Here is a 20396-nt window from a genome sequence, read left to right on the forward strand (position 1 = left end):
CTGAGCACCCCTCAACCAGTGCTCCCCAAATGTAAATATAAAAACCAGTGCTCCCCAAATGTAAATATAAAAACCAGTAGATACATGGTTATTCACTTAGAGCTGACCTAAAGGCATTAGTGTGTCAATTATGTATCACATAAAACATTTTCAGCTGGGTCTGGTAGTTCACATCTGCAATACCGACTCCCTAAAGGTGGGGAAGGAGGTTTGTAAAGTCCTTGCTTGCTACATAGTAACACCTTGTCTGAAAACAAAAGCTTTTTAACATGAAGATACAATTGAATCCAGGCTCTACTTTATGGAATTTATTAGTAATCTAAAGGTCTCTTTCATTCTTATTGGGAAATGAGAAAACCTTGATGTTTTAGCCTCTGAGCCCTGTGCCTGCCGTGCTCTATTATGTTGGAACAAAGCGAGTGCTCACTGCAGTCAAGAGAGACCAAAAATTTAAAATAATTCATACAGACTTGGTTTTAACAGCTGCCATTATGAAAACATTACTCCATCAAGATAAGTAGGCCCACAGCTGCTCTTACTAAATTGTCAGTTTTTTTGCTTGTTTTGTTTTTTTTTTTTTTGGTTTTTTTGTTTGGTTGGTTGGTTTTGTTTTCTTTTTCTTCCAGTTCCATTCACCAACAATGCAAAGACTTTTCTGCTGAGATCCGGCCAGGAAACACTCTACTTTCGTGATGTCACCCAATTAAATAACAACTGGAAAATGCTGCTTTTAATAAAGTTTTGGTAAAAGACCAATTGAAATTCTTCCTATGAAAGATTTCTGAGCAGGCCCAAAGTCCCGCTTCTTGGTTTCAGGGAGACAGACAGGGGGCTCCACACGTTGTTATGGCAACAGGACTCCACAACAAAAGCAACTTCCTAAAGCATCATGTTCAAGATGTGAAGCTGTGGCGATGCTGACACTTCAGAAGTCACACGCTGTCCTCTTGCCTTCCTCTGCTGGGTCAGGTGAAGGGGGCTTCGGATTCCAGAGAAGTGTGAGCAGCATCAGTGCCCATAGGGCCCAGGCTAGCTTCCCACAGTGCTGAAACTGTGTGCTTTTTATTCAACCCAGTTTTTCCTGCAAAGACTGTTGGGGTGTCACATGCCTTCAGGCAAGGATTATGTGGACACCCCTTTCATGTCAGTAAGAACTGGTATCATTACACTTTACCTCACAACCTCCTGCACCCCAAAACAGGCTGCAGTGCTCTACCTAGAATGCCCGCAGTGTGGGCCATCGGGCCTGCTCCCCCTATGAGATGTCTCACAAAGCCTCTTTCAACTGCCGGGGTCTCCATGTTCAGAAGGATTTGAGGCCAGTCCCTACTCTACAGTCCTGTGAAGAAAGTCTAGAGTCTCACTTATACCTTAGTACATACGCTAAACAAAATGGGGGCTGAGGGGCCAGCTCTGCACTCAAGAATACTGGTCGCCCTTGTAGAGGAGCCTGGATCCAGCGTCCACATGGTGATTCCTCCTGTGTATAACTCCAGTTCTGAGGGCTAGCATGCTGTCTTCTGACTTCTCTGGGCACCTGGTACACATGTGGTGCACACACATACACACAGGCAAACACAGTCATGAATGTAAGAGATAAAATAAACATTTTAAACAAAATGGCTAGCAGTTAGGCCAACTGGGACTTGGCGCAGCCAGCCTGGTGGTGAGGAAGAAAGTTAATGTGAGATACGTGGCAGAGGCAGGCCTAGGAGCACCTTAAGAGAAGCTGATTTGAGAATGAATGAATGAGCAAATGAACAGAAGGGAGATTTCATCAACCTTTTCTCTCTATTTAAATATCCTGCCTTGTCTAGGTCCAAAACAAGGTTTCAAGTGAATGGCAGTTTTAATTGACTTATTCAGATGGGTCCTGACAAAAACATTTTCTACTTTAATTTTCATGGCTAAATAATTAAGATTAGGTATTAATCCTGCAGCCACAGGGATGGATATTCAGGGCTTTGGAGAAAACATGGCTAAGGCAGGCATGGCAGAGGCTGCCCAGGTCTGAGGAAAAACAGCTAAGTACTTAGTAAGACGTTTTAGTAAGATATTTAAGGAGCTACAGGGTGTGCGTAGGCTTGCACAATGAGTCGTCAGCAACAACTCTGCCATGGAGACCTGTGGTTGGAGACTTAAGTAACAATGTAGCTTACACAGAGAGTAGAGGCCTACAGCCCCAAATAGACATGTCCCTCTGGAACGGCTACATTCTTCATCCCAGCCCCTGCACCTCTGGACACACACAGTGCTGCCTCCACGCCTTCAGTGGCCAGCCTCCAGTTCAAGAGCTGACTAGACTGGGCCAAATCCGGCCCGCCGCTGCCTTTATACATACAGTGTTATCACAGCACGGACCCTCTGCTTTGTTTACCAGCCTCTATGGCAACTCTCACAATACAGAAGGAGAGTTGAGTGGCTAAGCTGGGCCGAGTGACTCACAGTCTACAGTCGTTTCCCACTGCCCTTGCACAGGTGTTAGAGCTCCTTCCTGCTCTGCCCAACCCTGTGTCTACCTGTCTATGCCTTCCAGTCATGACGGCAAGGCATACCACCCTTAATTCAATCTTTTTCTCCTACCCAAAACTCAGATTTCCACTTTGATTCAATGCATTAGCAAACATCCCTCTCAAATAAGTAGAATTGTGCAAAGAAAATGGTTTGGACACTGAAAAGCCTAAGCAACAGGATACTATTATTAAAGAGTAACTCATTGGAGTTTCTTCCTCTAGCAGCCAGAGGTACAAGTGACGCAGTTACCACGCCAAACGGTGCCAGATCCGTTAACAATGCAGGCGCACGCTCGCTGTTATGAGAAATCAGGGACTAACTGCACTCAATTAGTCCGCGCTGCTCTTGGATAGCTTATTTATCAGATTGGGAAAGATGGATTTAATAGTGCTTGGTAGAAACAGCTTCTTTAATTGGAAACATCACAGCATTTAGCTCACTTTGTTCTCCGGCAATTAAGAACAATTTGGAAAAGTGTTGTTGATTTTTTTTTTCAACGCTATTGTCTCCTTGATTAGATTTCCGAAGATCCGGGCAAAACAAATGACAATACTAGCGAGGACTATCGGTACAAATAAGAGCCCAGCAGCCAGATTACTTACCATGAGGGATGCAGGCCATCCCTATCCATTCTGTCAGTGTCCCACGTCCAATCCCCCCATCGGTGTCTCCTGTGTAGAGAAGGGGCAGTACCTCTTCTCCAAGGCACTCCAAGGCACGCCTCGGCACCCACCTTCACGCAATTATCCTTCCCCCCAAATAAGCCAAATCAACAGAAGAAATTATTTTTCTTGATTAAGCACCCACATTTCTCTTGGGAGGGAGCAAAACAAACAATTAATCTTTCCTTATTTGTTCTCAGAAGCCCCTGCCTCTTTGAACGCAGGCTATCCAGGTACCTGTGGCAGCCAGTCGGCAGCAATTAGGCCTGAGGAGAAAATGAATGGACTCAGGGCTGAGGGCCTAATCTGCCGAGAGCCCGTGCGGGAGGACAAGGTTACACCAGGAAAATTCCCTGTTGTCAGAAGGCGGTGCAGAATTACGACCCGGCTTCAGCATAATTAACCAGGCTTGGGAATTTATATGAACTAAGTAATTGGAAAGAATTAGCAAGAGATATGTGCATTAATCTTTACCAGTTACCCAGCGCTTAATGAAATTAAGGGTCTTGTGTTCATTCTTGCTTGCTTAGTTTGCACGCATTCTAGCTCACCTGTAGAACAAGGGCTGCGTTCCCTGTGAGAAGTGCAAGAAAACAGGCAGGGGGGCAGGGGGAGGAAGGAAGAAACAAACAAAACAAGAAACTGTTAAGGGTAAACTAGAAACAACTCCCAAACAACAGGCTCCGTCCACTACAGCTACAGGACAGAATGCTATGCAGGAGTTATTAAAATTGTTTTACAAAGAATCTTTGCCTATTATGGATCCACACTGAAATATGTATAGCTTAAAATACATACGCATTATGTATTTTAAATATTATGGGGGGAAGTGTGAGAAAAGATAGGCTCTCTTCTGAGCTGAAAAATGTTGAAGTTAGACAATAGCAACTTGGAAATTTATATTATTTTTATGATTTTTTATATATTTAAATTTTCATAATAAAAGAGTTAAGACTTTAAAAAAATAAATTTGCTATGGGGTAAATGTTTTTGAAATCTTTAATTGATAGAGGAGTTTAGAAATCACAAAAGATGACATCATAAGTATTTGAAAATATGAGTAACAAGCCAGATATGGTAATGGGATTCTATAATCTCAGAACTTGGTAGGTGGGGGCAGGGAGACCACTGCCATCTGAAGCCAGCCTGGTCTACATAGCGAGCTGCAGGGTAGCGTGAGGTGATGAAATCTAGCCCAGTTTTGAAGGTCTGAGTCATGGTTTCTTCATCTTGCTACTAAAGACATTTTGGACCAAATATCTGTTTTTGTGGGGCTCTGCTGTGCACCATAGGGTACACCCTTCTCCCTGTTAGATGCGGGAACCACCCATTCCCAGCTCTAAAAATGAAAAGTATCACTACACATTCCTGTAAGGCAAACCCTGCTCCTGGTGCAAAAACACTGGACTAAGAAAAATAGCTACAGAAAGTTATTCGTGTTTTTTTGTTTTTGTAGCTTTCAAATATGAACATATATTTAAAATCTACATAGTCAGAAAAACAACAAAATGTGTGTTATTGAAATGTATACGTGTGTAAGAATCTGTGTCTGTGAAGGATGGAGTAAGTTGGGTTCTTTGCTTGAGCTGTAATCATCAAGCTAAAAACAACCTCACCACAAGACCTCATTCTTTAGAACACATGGTCGCAGAGCTGAGGAGGTGGCTCCGTGGTCAACAACAGTCCTGTTCTTGTACAGGCCCAAGTCCATTTACAACACCCAAGCTGGACAACTCATGACTGCCTGTAACTCCAGTTCCTGGCTCAGTGAGGGTTTATCTCACTGTGAAAAACCATCACTACAAAGCAACCCAGGGAGGGAAAGGTGGACTTAGCTGACTTCAGCGTGCAGCTGGAATTCAGCATTAAAGGAAGTCAGAGAAAGGACCTGAAAACAGGAACTGAAGCAGAAGCCATGGAGGAACATTGCTTACACGGCTTACTCAGTTTGTTCTCTTACACCTGCTAGGATCAAAGGCCCAGGGATGGCACCACCCACAGTGGGCTGGTTCCTTCCACATCAACCATCCGTCAAGAAAACCCCCCCAGGCTTGCTCATAGGCCAGTCTGATGGAGACATTTTCTCAGCTGAGGTTCCTCTTCCCAGATGATCATGGCTTGTGTCAAACTGACAAAAAACTAAAACTAAATCAAACAGCAATACGAACCAAGACAGTCCCCAACACCCTCCTCTGGCCTCAGGCATGCGCATATGCCTAAACCTACAGGCAGATGCACATGTATAAACACACAATTAAAGGTAAAAATTAAAAATCTTAAAAAAAAAAAAACATGATTCCATCGCACCAACCTGACAAAATGCTAACCCACGGAAGCTCCTGGGTGCATATCCAGCTTCCTAAAATCTTCACTGAATGGTCAACCGCAGCAATGAGAAATCACAACCCAAAAGCACTGTAAAGATCCAACACTCACAGAGAGACAATGTTCACCCAGGGCAGTGGGCTTCTCTAGAAAAGCCATCTGCTTTCTAACAGACACCTGTATATAAAGAAAGCCCATGCACATGCCTTCCTCAGGTACGTGTAGGGACATCACTAACTACCTGTGCTGAGAAGGGGCTTAGAGTGGGCTTTCCACATGCCACTGTGGAAAGTGACCCCACCAGCCCTCTATGTAGCAACACCACGCAGCCAGAACATTCCCATGACCAGAAACAGTCCAGAGAACTGAACCTCAAATATTTATCCTTCCAGTACAGAGCTCTGGTTAGGATGTGGAACCTCAACATGTTACTACTGAGGAAGTCTTCTATTGGGAACTCACCAAGGCCAGCTGGCCTGGGTCTGAAAAAGCCTGGGATAAAACCGGACTCGCTGAACATAGTGGACAATGAGGACTACTGAGACCTCAAGAACAATGGCAATGGATTTTTGATCCTACTGTACGTACTGGCTTTGTGGGAGTCTAGGCAGTTTGGATGCTCACCTTACTAGACCTGGATGGAGGTGGGTGGTCCTTGGACTTCCCACAGGGCAGGGACCCTGATTGATCTTTGGGCTGACGAGGGAGGGGGACTTTTTTGGGGGAGGGGGAGGGAAATGGGAGGCAGTGGCGGGGAAGAGACAGAAATCTTNAATAAATAAATAAATTAATTAATTAAAAAAAGTTTCAATGTGGTCCACATGGGATCTTTATTTAGCTTACTTTGTTCTTCAAGGTTATTTATGTATGCTTTACCTTGCACACAGGATTGAGTTAATTATCACCAGGAAATTTTTAACCAAATTGTGCTATGCTTAAGTATGCCTAAAATAAATTTCTTGAAATCAGATTCCCAAAATTTGAAACCCCCCAAAAAATAAAATAAAATAAATAAAACAGTATACAAGCCAGGTGGTGGTGGCCTTTAATCCCAGCACTCACGAGGCAGAGGCAGGTGAATCTCTGTGAGTTTGAAGCCAGTCTGGTCTACAAGAACTAGTTCCAGGACACGCACCAAAGCTTTTCTCTCGAGGGGGAAAAAAAAAACCCAACCAACCAACGAAACAAACAAACAACCTAGTACACATTTAGCAGACTGATGGCTAACATGAGACAATTCATAGGCTCAAAACCCCCCAAGCTTTAAGTTTCGAGTCCCAGGTACTCTAGGGCTGCAACTCACTTGACTTTATTTTAGCCTCCATCCTCTACGACCACATAAATCCCTCCAAGAGATCATAAACATTGAGATTCCCAAAGCTTTTCAAATTGCCCCTCCACTGGTCTCTACCTCTGAAGGTTCTTTGTCCACAGTTCTGTAGGCTGGGCTGCACCAGGCTTGTCTAGCCAAAGTGGGCAAGAATGCATCATCCAAAGATTTTAAAATTCTTCAGAGCTAAAGGTGTAGTTCAGTGCCTGGTATGTGTGAACCTGGGTTCAGTACTAAGCAGTTCATACATGCATGCATGCAATCATGCAATGAATAAAGGTCTAATTGGAAGGTTGTATATAATTTGTCTCTTTAAAAATAATACACATGGTTAGTTTTACAAAATTTAACCACTGCTACAAACCAAAAAAATGATCTTAAATGCATGTGTATCATTTTGAAATTAATGGAAATCAGTGTATGAAATTAAGCACCACGGTTCCCTGTGGCTCATAAAATGCAAGCATTTCAAATATGAGAACCAATGCAGCTGAAAGAAGATGGGCCTAGACTTCATATTGTCTAGCTCTAGCCTAACAGAACCACCATAAAATTTAAGAATCCACAGGTCTGCCTGGCGATCTCCTACCTCGATGAAATTAAAAAGCAATTCTGCAGGACGGTTTCCTTTCCCCATCCCCAGTTTGCCCGCCATCCCTCCAATTACGCCGCCATGCTTATCTGATAAATTCCGGATGAGTGGTTAGTGCACAGCTCTCTGAAAAGCCACCCATGGAAACAAGGTTACAAGAGTCTTCCCAGACCCAACAGAAACATGAATACACACCGGAATCTGAAAACACTCGCTAGCAATGATGGATTTAAGTTATTAACAGATCAAAAAGAGATGGATGGCGGTTTGCTTTTCTTAATCTACATCGTCATCTGGATCTGTTTAAAGATAGGTGGTGCGCTAACAAACTTGGTCAAGGTTTCGATAAAATCAGTAAAAATAATCTGCCCGGTTTCATTGAGTCGGTATTGATCAATAAAATCACTTGTACAAGGAAGGCACTGTTAAGTACTGACAATCCCAGCCATTAATATTATTTAACACAGTGTTCACCATGCTAACCAGAACAAAGAGCGGTTTAATCTGGTGTTAAAAGCAGGATCGTCATAGGCACCGCTACTTCACAGGCTTCTAAGGTGGTTTTATGAAGTTCATCTATAGCTTCCTCTTCTACCAACAATACCCTTTCCTGTAACATATGAGGGTTTTTTGTTTGTTTGTTTGTTTTGTTTTTTTGTAGTGTGATGTGGGGCTAGCGGAGGGCTTGTGTGCCACAGTCTGTATAAGGAAGCGAGGGTAGCCTTGTGGAGTCAGTTTTCTCTGTCGACTTTTTTATGTGGGTTCTGGGATTCAAACTTAGGTGCCTACGCTTGGGTGGCAACGGGCTTCTCGCTGTTGATAGGACCTTATTCTCTACTTCATTATCAGTTGAAATGAAATCCTTGGTAAGAACTGGATCTATTATAAATCACTGCTTGGTCCATGAATGAAAGCGAACATTCTAAGACGGGGAGCTGTGAAGGTTTGGGTAGTGACAGTGCTGGCCCAGGGCTCCCCTACCATAAGCAGACTCCACTCAGCTTACCAATGCCTTTACCTTGTCAGGCATGGAGTAAAAAAGAAAAAAAAATTCAACTAATCCTCAGCCAGCATTAGATGACAAGAGCGAGATGCACATAAAAACATTTTCTATAGGAAATTTTTTTTTTTAACTACGGTGGGTAGCTATGGTTCTCAGATTGATGATAATGAGAAAATTCCATGAAAAAGTTAACACTAACTTCAAAATAATCATGATTCTAAGCCTTAAATTGGAACCTCTTCCCGGCCTTTGAAACGTTGAATACTCAAAATCCTTGCAACTTAGGTACAGAGCTGTTCACCATTTTGCCAAGATGAATATAGGAGCCCCTGCCAGGGAAGTAGCTCATCATAGAACCAATCACAGTTCAGTGAGATCTAATTGGTTATTCTCAGCTCTCTTGGGCTTACTCTGCCATTCTCAGAATGTTTTAAACACATAAAACTTAGGATACAATACAAGACTCAGAGAAAAGGTCCCTAGAAGAACTCTCATTGCTAGCACTACTTTTAAAAAAAACAGGAAAAGGTGAAACTATATACCTAAAATGTCCCCCGGTCATAAAATAGGTATTTCTGGTCAATCAAAAGCCAAATGTTAAGTTTGTGAGTGGTTTATGGGAAGTGAATCCACAGAAGCAGTCTTGTGTGGAGGAAGTGGTCAGGGCATATTTGTATGTTTGTACATGTCTGTACATGCTTGCACACACTCCAGCATTCCAGAGTGAATTTCAGACCAGCCTGGTCTACGTAGTGTATTCCAGCCAACACTACCCAATGAGACCATCTCAGAAACGAAACAAAATTCTCTGTTTAAACCAATGTATCCACACTATCATTTTATGATTTTTATCAACTCAAAATTGTAGTAAAGGCATGTGTTGCCACACCTGAAAACCAGAATCCCACCCCAGGACCCATATAGTGGAAAGAGAACCATTCTCACAGTCGTCTTCTGAACTTCCATATGTATATGTATATATGCATGCATATGTATATGTAAGTACACTCAAACACACACACACTTTAAAACATGTAAAATTAATTAAATAAAAGTCGTAAAATTGTCTAGGGTAGTAAATTTTTTATTTCATGAGCAATTTTGAAGCATGTAGGAAAAACCTAAAGAAACAATAAAAACCCAAGAAGGGCTGGTGTGAGTGTTTCTATTGCTGTGAAGAGACACACCATGACCACAGCAACTCCTGAAGAGGAAAACATTTAATGGAGATGGCAGCTTACAGTTTCAGAGGTTTAGTCCATTATCATGGATAGCAGAGAACATAGCGGCTGGGAGAATGGCGGGTATGCAGACAAACATGGTGCTGGAGAATTCTACATCTTGATCCAAAGGCAACAGGAAGTAAACTATCTCATGAAACCTCAAAGCCCGCCTCCACAGTGGCACGCTTCCTCCAACAAGGCCATACCTCTTCATAGTGCCACTCCCTTTGGGGGCTATTGGAGGAAGCTGTTAGTTTGCTCCTGGCTGCCCAGACCAGATTGATTCAGAAACTATATTATTTGCAATACTGTTCAGCCAATAGCTTAAGCATATTTCTGGCAAACTCTTGCATCTTAAATTAATCCATTTCTATTAATCTGTGTATTGCCACGTGGCTGTGGCTTACAGGCAAGGTTCCTGTGGGCTCCAGCAGAAGTGTCTGTCTCCTACAGGCTGCTACATGGGGCTCACTCCGCCAACTCTCTCCTCCTCTATCTGCTTGAAACTCCCTACTTGCCCTATTTTGCTAAGTCATTGACAGAAACAGCCTTATTCATTAACCAATCAAAGCAAAACATAGACAGAAGGACTTCCCATAGCAGGGGGCCATTTTCTTAAAAAACAACAACAAAAACACAGCTGGGAAGAAGGCTCAGTGAGTAAACGCACTTGCTATACAAGCATGACACCTGACGTGGATTTCTGGAGCCCGTGTAAAAGCTGGGCAGTGGTGCATTTCTGCAACCCAGCACTTCTACAGTATGGAGGCAGAAACAGCAGGATCCCAGGGAAGTTCCGGTGAGCAGCCAGCTGCAAGTCTTCTGCGCAGCAGTCAAGAGAAGCCTGCCTCAAACAGGACTGGAAGCAAGGACCGATGCCCAAGGCCCTCTTTCACTTCTACATGTGGGCTGTGGCAAGCATGTGCCCTCACCCACACACATACGCAAAAATAAATACGGCTGGAGAAATGGCTCAGTGGTTAAGAGCACTGACCTCTCTTCCAGAGGACCCAGGTTCAATTCTCAGCACATGCAGGGTAGCTCACAACTATCTGTATGTAACTACAGTCCCAGGGGATCTGATGCCCTCTACTGGCCTCTGAGGGCACCAGGCACAAAAGTGATGTATAGACATACATGCAGGCAAAGCACCCATACACTAAAATAAATTAATAATAATAATAATAAATTTTTTAAAAATCAACAGATTCCTGTTCCAAGAAGTTGGGAATATATCTTTTCTTATTCTTCCAACTTAATTCTACTGAAAACAGTACATGTCTAGAAAACAAGCATAAGATTAGGAAAGGATCAGGGAAGGGGGGAAATTGTTAGGATCTGAGGAATGAACTCTGTGGCTTCCCATAATAACGCTGAAACGTCAGCAGCCACCCAAACCCACGTTTCCCAGCCAGAGTGCCGTGATTATGGCCACCATGCCAGCCTTTCGTGACACTTTTATTTGCTATGCTTACTTCACCCCCCCCCCCCCCGTGAAGATGTGACACTCCTATCTGAAGACAGAGTGGCTTCCATCCTCCCCCTCTCTCGTTTTGCCCCTCTTCTCTCCCCTTCTCTCCTGGTTCTTGCTATGTTCCCCGGGCTGATGTTGAACTCCTAGGTTTAAGTGATGCTCCTGTGTCAGCCTCCTGCATAGATGTAACAACAGACACAGGCTGTCATGCCTGACGCAAGCTGGCTTTTTCAAACACACTGTAAAAGGTTTTAAAGACACCTCCAGTTACAAAGGTGCCAGGTAGCTAGTCAATGTCTCTGTAGCTTTAAATACACTACATTATTTCATTAATACTGATGCTATTTCTAAATTATAGTTGACAGATTAGTACGTCATTCACTTCTGAACAAAAGAGCAGCTAAACCAAACCCAAGTGCAGGCTTTCTTTGACTCTTGTTTTCAAAGTATTAGTGACCAAAGAACAGAAAAGAATGTGAAAAATACAGACATTAAGAAAGGTTTTGCTTCTTTTGATTAACATCTTAGAACAAACTTAATTTTGAAAATGGGTGAGTTTATCTTTCTTCTTTAAAGTTATTTTCTAACTCTGAGGATGTCCCATAAGCTGTTCTCAGGCTGAGGTAAAAAACTGGTTTGCACCCAGGAGTTCAACACTGGCATGGGCCAGCCAGGCTGTTTCAAACAAAACACAGCAAACAAACAACTCCCCACTGAGCCAGATGACAACACAGAAAATGGAAGCATTATTTGCTAGGATTTTGAATATTTAAGTTAAAAGCCTTAAAAATCATGGTGCTATTGAGATGCCTCGGTGGTTAAAGCACTTACTGAGCTTACAGAGGACCTGGGATTGGTACTCAATACCCACATGACCACTCACAACCACCTGCAACTCCAGTTTCAGGGCACCAGTACTGTCTTCTGGTCTCTATGGGCTCCTGCACACATGTGGTACACATACAGATAAGTGAGTGAGTGTGCGTGCCTGCACACACACACACACACACACACACACACACACACACATACAATTGGAAAAAACCCCAACATTTACTCACCAATCAACTATTTAATCAACCAATCAGGGAAGAATCATTCTGATCAACTGTAATATTGATCACTATAAAGTCTTTCCTTGGACCTACTATTACATGAAATATAAAACTAACAAGGGTGAAAATTTTTTCCTAACTTAGAAAAATCACCAGTGTATAACAAGAAGAGCCCATACTGGGCAATGGGAAAATAAAATTCTACCCCCAGCCCTTTAACATATGTACTTGGGAAGGTGACACAGGCTTTAGAGGCTCTCCGATCTCAGTCTCCCCGTGTCTAAGGAAAACAGCAGTGTGGGCCACCACAGGTAAGGTATTGGGCTGCAGTCACAGGTGACCAGCTGCCCTCCAGAAAAGTAGGGTCATTTGCCCTGACCTTGTCAAGAAACAGACTGTCTCTGACAGGCAGCAAATGAGCTGGCATGGGGAGTCTAGGCCTCTGTGACCTTGGGAGCATGGCTTGGGCCAGGTCAGTGTCATACCCTACAGCGCAGGCTGAGCTGACTTGCAGGTGTCTGACAAGACAGGCTGGTGGCAGCTACTCCCTGGGGTTGAGCCTGGTCCTGAGGGTGAATGGGATTGTCCTTGGAGTTAGGTGGGCAGTGGAAGAAATGGCAATGCTGTCTACCTCATCGAGACCTAAAAAGCAAGAGTTGTCCACAGCCAGGGTTTTGCCCTTCACTTCTGGACCTTACAACAACCTCCGCCTAGCGCCCACTGTCCAAGGGAGAAGAAAAGGCTCACAATGAAGTTCTCTGGGTTTTCAAAAGTCACTGAGCGACACCAACGTGAATTAGAAACACACAGCAGGAAGCAAGCACGCTCAGCCCTCAACCACATCTTTCAAGGCCCATTTCTGAGAATAGAAAATTCTAAGCTCAATTTGGGCACCATTGTAAGCTCCCTCCTGTGCCAGATGATTTTCTCCACATATTTACATACGGAGCACAAACAACTTAAAATGTTTACACTGAGGAGTAATGGAAGTCATGTGTCAAATGCAATGGGGGGGGGGAGGTGAAAGGGGGCTAAAGCTCTCTTCAGGGCTAAAGCCTGAAGATATACAATATCTGTGGAAAATCTGGCCCTGCAAATGAAAGTGCTTTGTTTACCTATCCCGTCTAATTACAGAGAGCATGCCTTCTACCCTTTGCAGACAATTTCTTAGGTCGCGTTCGCTTGGTTTTTGATTTGCCATTTGCTCTCAAGTGTTGCCCGAAGCTATGGAATCCTGATCACTCTACCAAAGAATCTCAGAGAAGGCCACACACACTCGTGCAATTTGTGATTCCACTTGCCTAAATTTAGACTCTCACTCCCAGAGACACAGTGGAGAATCCTTCCTCCAAGCCACAAAGCCCAAGAGGAAAACCCATAAGCATCCTCCTCCTCAGTCCCCATCTCTTCTGCCCTGTGTGTCCTCCTTGGACAGGGTAAAGATGACAACACAAGAGAAGGTTGGGAACTGACACCTGGCGTCTTCCTCTACTGAGATGTTCTCCTCTTTATCCCTGGGTATCAGCCACCAGTGACTCAGACCCAGCCATCCATCAGAGCTCTGTATGGGGACAGCACACAAGCTTGACTGATGTGGGAGTGATAGGAGCTTCTCTCCTATGCAAGGTCCACCCTGGACCACAAGGACAATGCAGAAAGAACACGGCTATGCTACCCATTTCTCTAATACGATCATCTTAGAAGGATCAGTCTTCTTAACTCTTACAAGAAGTCTGACTCTTCTGTCTTGTGTTGCTTTTTGGAGATGGGGTCAGGCTGACCTTAAATTTCTGGTTCTCTTGCCCAAGCCTCCGAAGTGTTGGGATTATACGTTTTCCTCAACACATTTGCAGCCCAAAGTGCTGGGATTATAGGTCTACCTTAACACATCTGCATCCCAAAGTGCTGGGATTATAGGTTTTCCTCACCACACCTGCATCCCAACGCACTGGAATTATAGGTCTACCTCAACACATCTCTGCATCCCAAAGTGCTCTGGGATTGATTATAGATATGTCCAACATCATATTTGCATCCTTCTTTTTTGAGGCAGGATTCCTTTCCTCACCAAACTATGCTCACCTCCATATATCACTTCTCACATGGGACCAAATGTAGTACATGTCTGACTATTTGGGTCTAATTTGGTACCTGTGCTGCCCATCTATTGGGGACACCATGGAATAGTCACCTGAGACTTCAGAGGCTTTGGTAACATTCAGGTAAGTGGACAGTGTAATGGTCTGTCCTGTCCCTTTAACAGACAAGCTCCACCCACTCCCTCCCCAGTCCGCTAAGGCAGGCAGATCTTCCTTCTGCTTCCAGCCTGAGTTCCTTCCTTTCCATCTCTCTCCCAAAGAGGCAGCTTCTGTCTTTCTCCCTTCTCCCCCACCATCTCCCCTTCCCTCCTCTCTCTGTTTTTCTTTCTTTCTCTCTCTCTGCTCTTTTCCCTTCTCCCCTTCCCCATTCCCTTTCCCTTCCATAACCCACTAAATAAATACCCACTATCTCTGCATGGTGTGTCTCTGTCTCTCACCTGCTGCGCAGCTCCCTGCCTGGGACCCGCTGAGGGTTTTATTTTTACCACAACAGACAGCGCCTTATTCTCTCCTTTGCCTTCTCTGTCACTTGTGTAGGAGGCCTTCATCTATCTCACCCAGTTCTGCTTGTCCTTCAAGGAGAAAGTAGAGAACTTCCTCTTGCACTCCGTCTAGACCAGTGGTTCACAACCTTCCTAATGCTGCGACACTTTAATTCAGCCCAACAATAAGATTATTTTCGTTACTACTTTTTAACTGTATTTGCTACTATTATGAATCATAACGTAAATATCTGTGTTTTCTGATGGTCTTACAAGACCTCTGTGCAAGGGTCATTCAACCCCCAAGGGGTCGCGCCCCACAGGTTGAGAACCACTGCTCTAGACATATATTCTGATTCTCAGAAAAGCTGACACTTTCTCAGGGGCAATTTCTATACAGGCTTGGTGGGGTTTTACACATATCTTGGCCTGTCCCACTGAAGATTTATTTTCTCTCTCTCAGGACTCCAACTAGTACCTGAACATCTAAAACCAAGGGCTGAGAAAACAGAATCATTGCATCTGAAACACAAAGTAATCTGTAGAGCTGAATTTAAAGATGCACAGATCATTTCAATAGCATTCTTCCCAGGACACTAAATCTGAACTTACCCAATGCATAAGCAACTTTAAACAGAATCCAATAAAAGCTAATGAACCAAACAATAGCCACATTTGTAACTGAAAACAGCCTGCATCTCGGAATCTCCGGCTGCTGGTCAGTATTTGGTGTCACATTCTTACATTAGTGAGACAATGATGTAGGCTCTGTTACACGGAACATCTCTTACCTGCAAATATGTCTCCAGGCCTTGCCGCCGTTGTTCCAGGACTTTGGGGACCCAGTTCCTGACGTGTTTAGAAGGGATTTCTGGAGTCTTTATACATTTCTTAAGCTTCCAAGACAGAAGAGAAAAGATGTCTGTTAATTATAATAAAATAATTTGGGAGAAAGAAAAGCCAACTAAGCAAAATAAACCTTCACTAAAATATGCCGAGAAGTTTTTCAAGCATTTCTTCCTTAGGCAGTCTGATTGTTCAGGCTTCAGAACAATGGGGTTTATGTCTGATAATCGTTATGGTGAGTATTTCAGACTTCAGTGAGTTTTTTCTGAAACACTGAAATCTAGTACTTGAACTAAAAGGAAAGCAAAGTAAGACATATAGTTTTAAATACCAATTTATTTCATAGCAATATTAACACAAGCTTTTAATCTTGTTCTCTAACTAAAGAGAAAGTTCTTCCACATATGATTTTCACATTAGAAAACAGAACAAAATATGGACATTTCTTATCACTGTCCCCAGAAATGTCACATTAACTGGAGCACAACACTCAGGAGGGGTTCTAGAAATTTCTGAAATGAAGTGAATTTGAAAATATAGATAAAGGCTAATCCTTCCAACAATCCAGAAGAGACCTACAAGCTCTCCTTGTGCACACTGAGGGGCAGTTTTGAGTTAGAATATTCAGGCAGTCCTTTTTGGTAACAACATTAAAAAATACATTCTGGGTTGGAGAGATGGCTCAGTTTTAAGACCACTGGCTGCTCTTTTGGGGGACCAGTGTTCGATTCCCTGCACCCACACAGTGGCTCACAACCATCTGTAACTCCAATTCCAGGGGTCTGGACATCATCCTCTGAACTCGTCAGGCACCAGTCACAGAAGTGTACACAGACACACATGCAAGCAAAACACCCAAACCAATAAAATCAAATAAAAACGTAGTTTTCAAAAAAAGCTATTCAAAGTTAAGTCAAAGCAGCTCTGGTCTGTAAAGTACCATCTATTGCCAAGAAGGGCTAAGCCCTAAACCTGGAGTTTTTACACATACAGCAAAGCGGAATTTTTTCCAGTTTGGTAAAATTATTGATTTAATAACAGGGTAAATGTCCTGGATTATCTGGGCAGGTTCAATGCAACCATGAGGCCCTTACAAGAGGGCAGAGGTTACGAAGTACAAGGGATGGTGGTGCACACCTATACTACCAGCACTAAGGAGGCGAAGGCAGGAGGATCACAATGCAGAGGGTACCCTGGTCTACAAATAAAGATTCTGTGTCACGGCAGAAATGTAGCTTGGCATTTGTTTAGCATGTACAGTCCATTGGGTTTAATCACCAGGATATAAAAGTAAAAACAATCCTAAGTATGTGGCTATCTTTTAATGATGGCCTCAACAACCCCCAGAAGCTAAAAAAAAAAGTCAGTGCAGGACCTTTAGAAGCTTGGATGTATCTACTCAGGACTTCTAGAAACTTTAATGGACCTACTACCTGGGGCCTCTAAAAGAGTTGCAGTTCTGTTGGCCAACTCAGTTTTAGCCTGGTTATTGATTTTGGACTTTGAAACCTTAGGTAGCATGAGAGAATAAACCCATGAAGCTTTATGCTACTAAACTTATAGAACAATGCCCGAAGTAACCTCTATAAGTGGATAAGCCTACCGTCCTAATGAAATCTTGAAGACTTACTAACATGGCCCCTTTGCAAAACACACAGAGAAAGAATATTTATTCATTCATGAGAAAACACACAACTGAACCTATATAGCCAAATGCATGATTAAACTTGTGTAGCCAAAAACACAATAAAACTTCTTTCCGCATTTAAGAAAATTTTCACCGGTGACCACTCTAGGCTGAACCTTATGGACACTATGAGAAAGGAGAATTTCCAACAGCAGCCCTTCAATGGCTGAGCCCATGTTTGCCTCCTCCCTCTATGCAGATACAAGTGATTTGCAAGCCCCAATCTACACTTTCTTAGCAATGGAACTAATAGGAACAGAATTACACAGTCTCCTGGGCACAGCTACCTGGAGAACTATAAGCCTGCTGGAGCCTGAGGTCATGGGAGATTCCCAGTGTTATAATTTTGCTGGCCTTCCCTGTCAGTACCTTGTCCCTTTGAGACACAAGTTCCACCCACTCCCAATGTCCCCCTTCCTGCCCAGGCAAGCTGGTCTCTGCTCTCTCCTATCCTGTCCTGTCCTGTCCTGTCCTCTCCTCCTCTCCTCTCCTCCCCCCCTCTCTCTTCTCTCTTCCTCCCTCCCTCCCTCCCCATTGTTCTTCTGAAGTGACAGCTTTCTGTCTTTCCCTTCCCTTCTTCTCTCTCCTATTCCCCCCTCTCTCTGTCACTCTATTTCTCTCTTTTCCCCATACCTCCCTACTCTTATACTCTCCCAATACCCATTAAATAAACTCCCCATACCCAGGCTCTCTCTATATGGCGTAACTGTCTGTCCCTTACCAGCCACAGTCTCCCACCCCCAGTGAGACCTGCCAGGGTCACTCATGCCATAAACTGTAACACCCAGAGAAGTCTGGTTCCAAAAAGAAGACAGCATGGGGACACTAGAGGATTTAGGATTTGTTCAAGCATATTATTCTCCTGCCAGTTAGAGGAAAGAATTTTATCACTTCTCAATCATTTGGCTCTGACAATAATAGACAAACACCTTGACCAAAAGTGCCTAGAGAAGGGAAGGCTTTATTTCATCATCCAGGGAAGTCAGGACAGGAACCAGCGCAGGCCATGAAAGACTGCTGCTTATTGGCTTGCTTCCCATGGATTTCTCACCCTACTCTCTTACCCCATCCAGAACCACCTGCCAAGGACAGTACTGCCCACAGTAAGATGGACCCTTCCACATCAATCAATCAAAAAAAAAAAGCCCTACAGACTTAACAATACATGAAGGTATTTACTCAATTAAGATTCCTTCCTCACAGACGACCCTAGATTCTGTCCAGTTGACATTGAAACTAGCCAGCACCGCACAACAACAGAAAACAAGTTAATTGAGTGGATGAAAGTGATTGCATTAAAATCGGGGGTAGGATGGGGTGGCAAGGAGAAGGCCTGTGTGAGGTGGCAGTGTCTGAGGCATGAACTGAATTCTGTTTGAAGGAAGCCAGATGAGCGACCCAAGGAACATTATTACGGCAGAGACATCAACAGAAAGGGAGAGCCAGGCCTTTGGTGCTCCAAGCCAGCAAGGAGAGAAGGACTCTCACAGGTGGCAACACTATACACTTCAGGGCCCTGTGGGGCATGGCCAGAATTTGGATATTATTTTAAACGAGAGGTAAATTGATGAATCAACAATTCATGCCACGATCTAACCTCTACTTTGGAGGGAACATGCTGGGTTCATTGAACAAGAAAGACAGCATGGGGGAGAGAGGTGGAGCTAACAGGCTAGTTCAAAGTGGCTGAAGAAAGTGAGGCAAGAGATGATGGCCTTGACTGTGTGTGCTGGTAGTGGATGTGGGCAGGTGTGGCAGGCTAGGAGTGCACAAGTAGGTCAGATCATCATGGCGCTAGGGCAGACCTTCAGGTGACTGTCTTAGACTTCTCTAGAACTGACAGAATGAATACGGCTGTGAGCCAGCCAAACCAACAACCGCTGTTCATCAATAGAAAGTCCAAGAATCCATTAGGGGCTCAGTTCATGAAGCCGGATATCTCAACCTGTGAGTTCGAGGCCAGCCTGGTCTACAAGCGAGAGTTCAGGACAGGCACTAAAGCTATACAGAGAAACCCTGTCTCGAAAAACCAAAAATAAAAAAAAAATAAATAAAGTAATATAAAAAAAAATAAGAATGTGACTGCATCCAGGTCACAGGGAAGAAAGAAGAGGATGTGTCAATCCAGTCCAAGAAGGGCTCTCAAAAGGCACAGAGGAAGGGAATCTTTCCTTCTTTTCATTCGTCCACCCTTTATGTAAATGGCCTGTACAATGGGTGGAGCCAAACCAGACACCTTCATCCACCAGGCACAAGCTGTGCGGCTGGAAATGGTAAAGCAACAGGAGCCTGGTCGCGCCCACGGAGGAACAAAAGAATCCCATCTGTGACTGTCACCACTGTTTTGCGCTTACAACCACTGTCAGCTCTATTTAATACCCCGTGAACAGGGGGAAATGTCATTCAGAGTTCAACATGTTAATATGGAAAATCGTGATTTCCTAAGTTCCCTTATCATCACCTGGTCATGCGACACAATTGAGACTTGTTACAACGTAGCACAACTCTACTGGGTGGAACTTCTGTTTTCCCAGAAAGACAGCAGAACTTGTTTCTGCCAGAAGTATGAAGTGAAGCCTGGAGTGGCCGCAGCTCTATTATAATCAGAAACTCAAGTCATGTTTGCATGGCGGATACTGAGGCCAGCTCCATCCCCTGGGGTGCCTGACTTTAGGTTTCCTGAGGATAACAACAATAGATCTCTTACTTGCTTAAGAAAACCGGTCAGGGGCTGGAGAGATGGCTCAGAGGTTAAGAGCATTGCCTGCTCTTCCAAAGGTCCTCAGTTCAATTCCCAGCAACCACGTGGTGGTTCACAACCATATGTAATGAGGTCTGGTGCCCTCTTCTGGCCTTCAGGCATAACGCAGAAAGAATATTGTAAACATAATAAATAAATAAGTATTTTTTTAAAAAAGAAAACTGGTCAAAGTTCTATGACATACAACCTTAGACACTCCTAACATAAAGGAAATCAACTCTTGAGATGGGAGAATCTACGCTAGAGATGCCTCTAGGTGTCCATGTGGAGCTAATGTGTGAGCGAGTATACAGAATTCTGTAAACCCAGGAGTCTGAATCCTGCATGTATACATACATATATA

At 43.7% G+C, this 20396-nt stretch overlaps 1 protein-coding gene across 1 annotated transcript in view; it reads right to left on the reverse strand.

Moving 5' to 3' along the window:
- Positions 1-20396, reverse strand: part of Snx24 (sorting nexin 24) — a 151605-nt gene that overhangs the window by 36244 nt on the left and 94965 nt on the right. Inside the window, exons 4-6 of the mRNA XM_050149301.1 lie at positions 15551-15655; positions 3728-3750; positions 3117-3185 (exon numbers count right to left, since the gene is read on the reverse strand). Coding sequence (XP_050005258.1) covers positions 3117-3185; positions 3728-3750; positions 15551-15655 — 197 coding nt within the window. The remainder of the gene's footprint in view (positions 1-3116; positions 3186-3727; positions 3751-15550; positions 15656-20396) is intronic.

The sequence above is a fragment of the Alexandromys fortis genome, unplaced genomic scaffold, assembly GCF_014885135.2.
Source record: "Alexandromys fortis isolate MF-2015 unplaced genomic scaffold, M_Fortis_MF-2015_v1.1 scaffold_60, whole genome shotgun sequence".
NCBI classification, from domain to species: domain Eukaryota; kingdom Metazoa; phylum Chordata; class Mammalia; order Rodentia; family Cricetidae; genus Alexandromys; species Alexandromys fortis.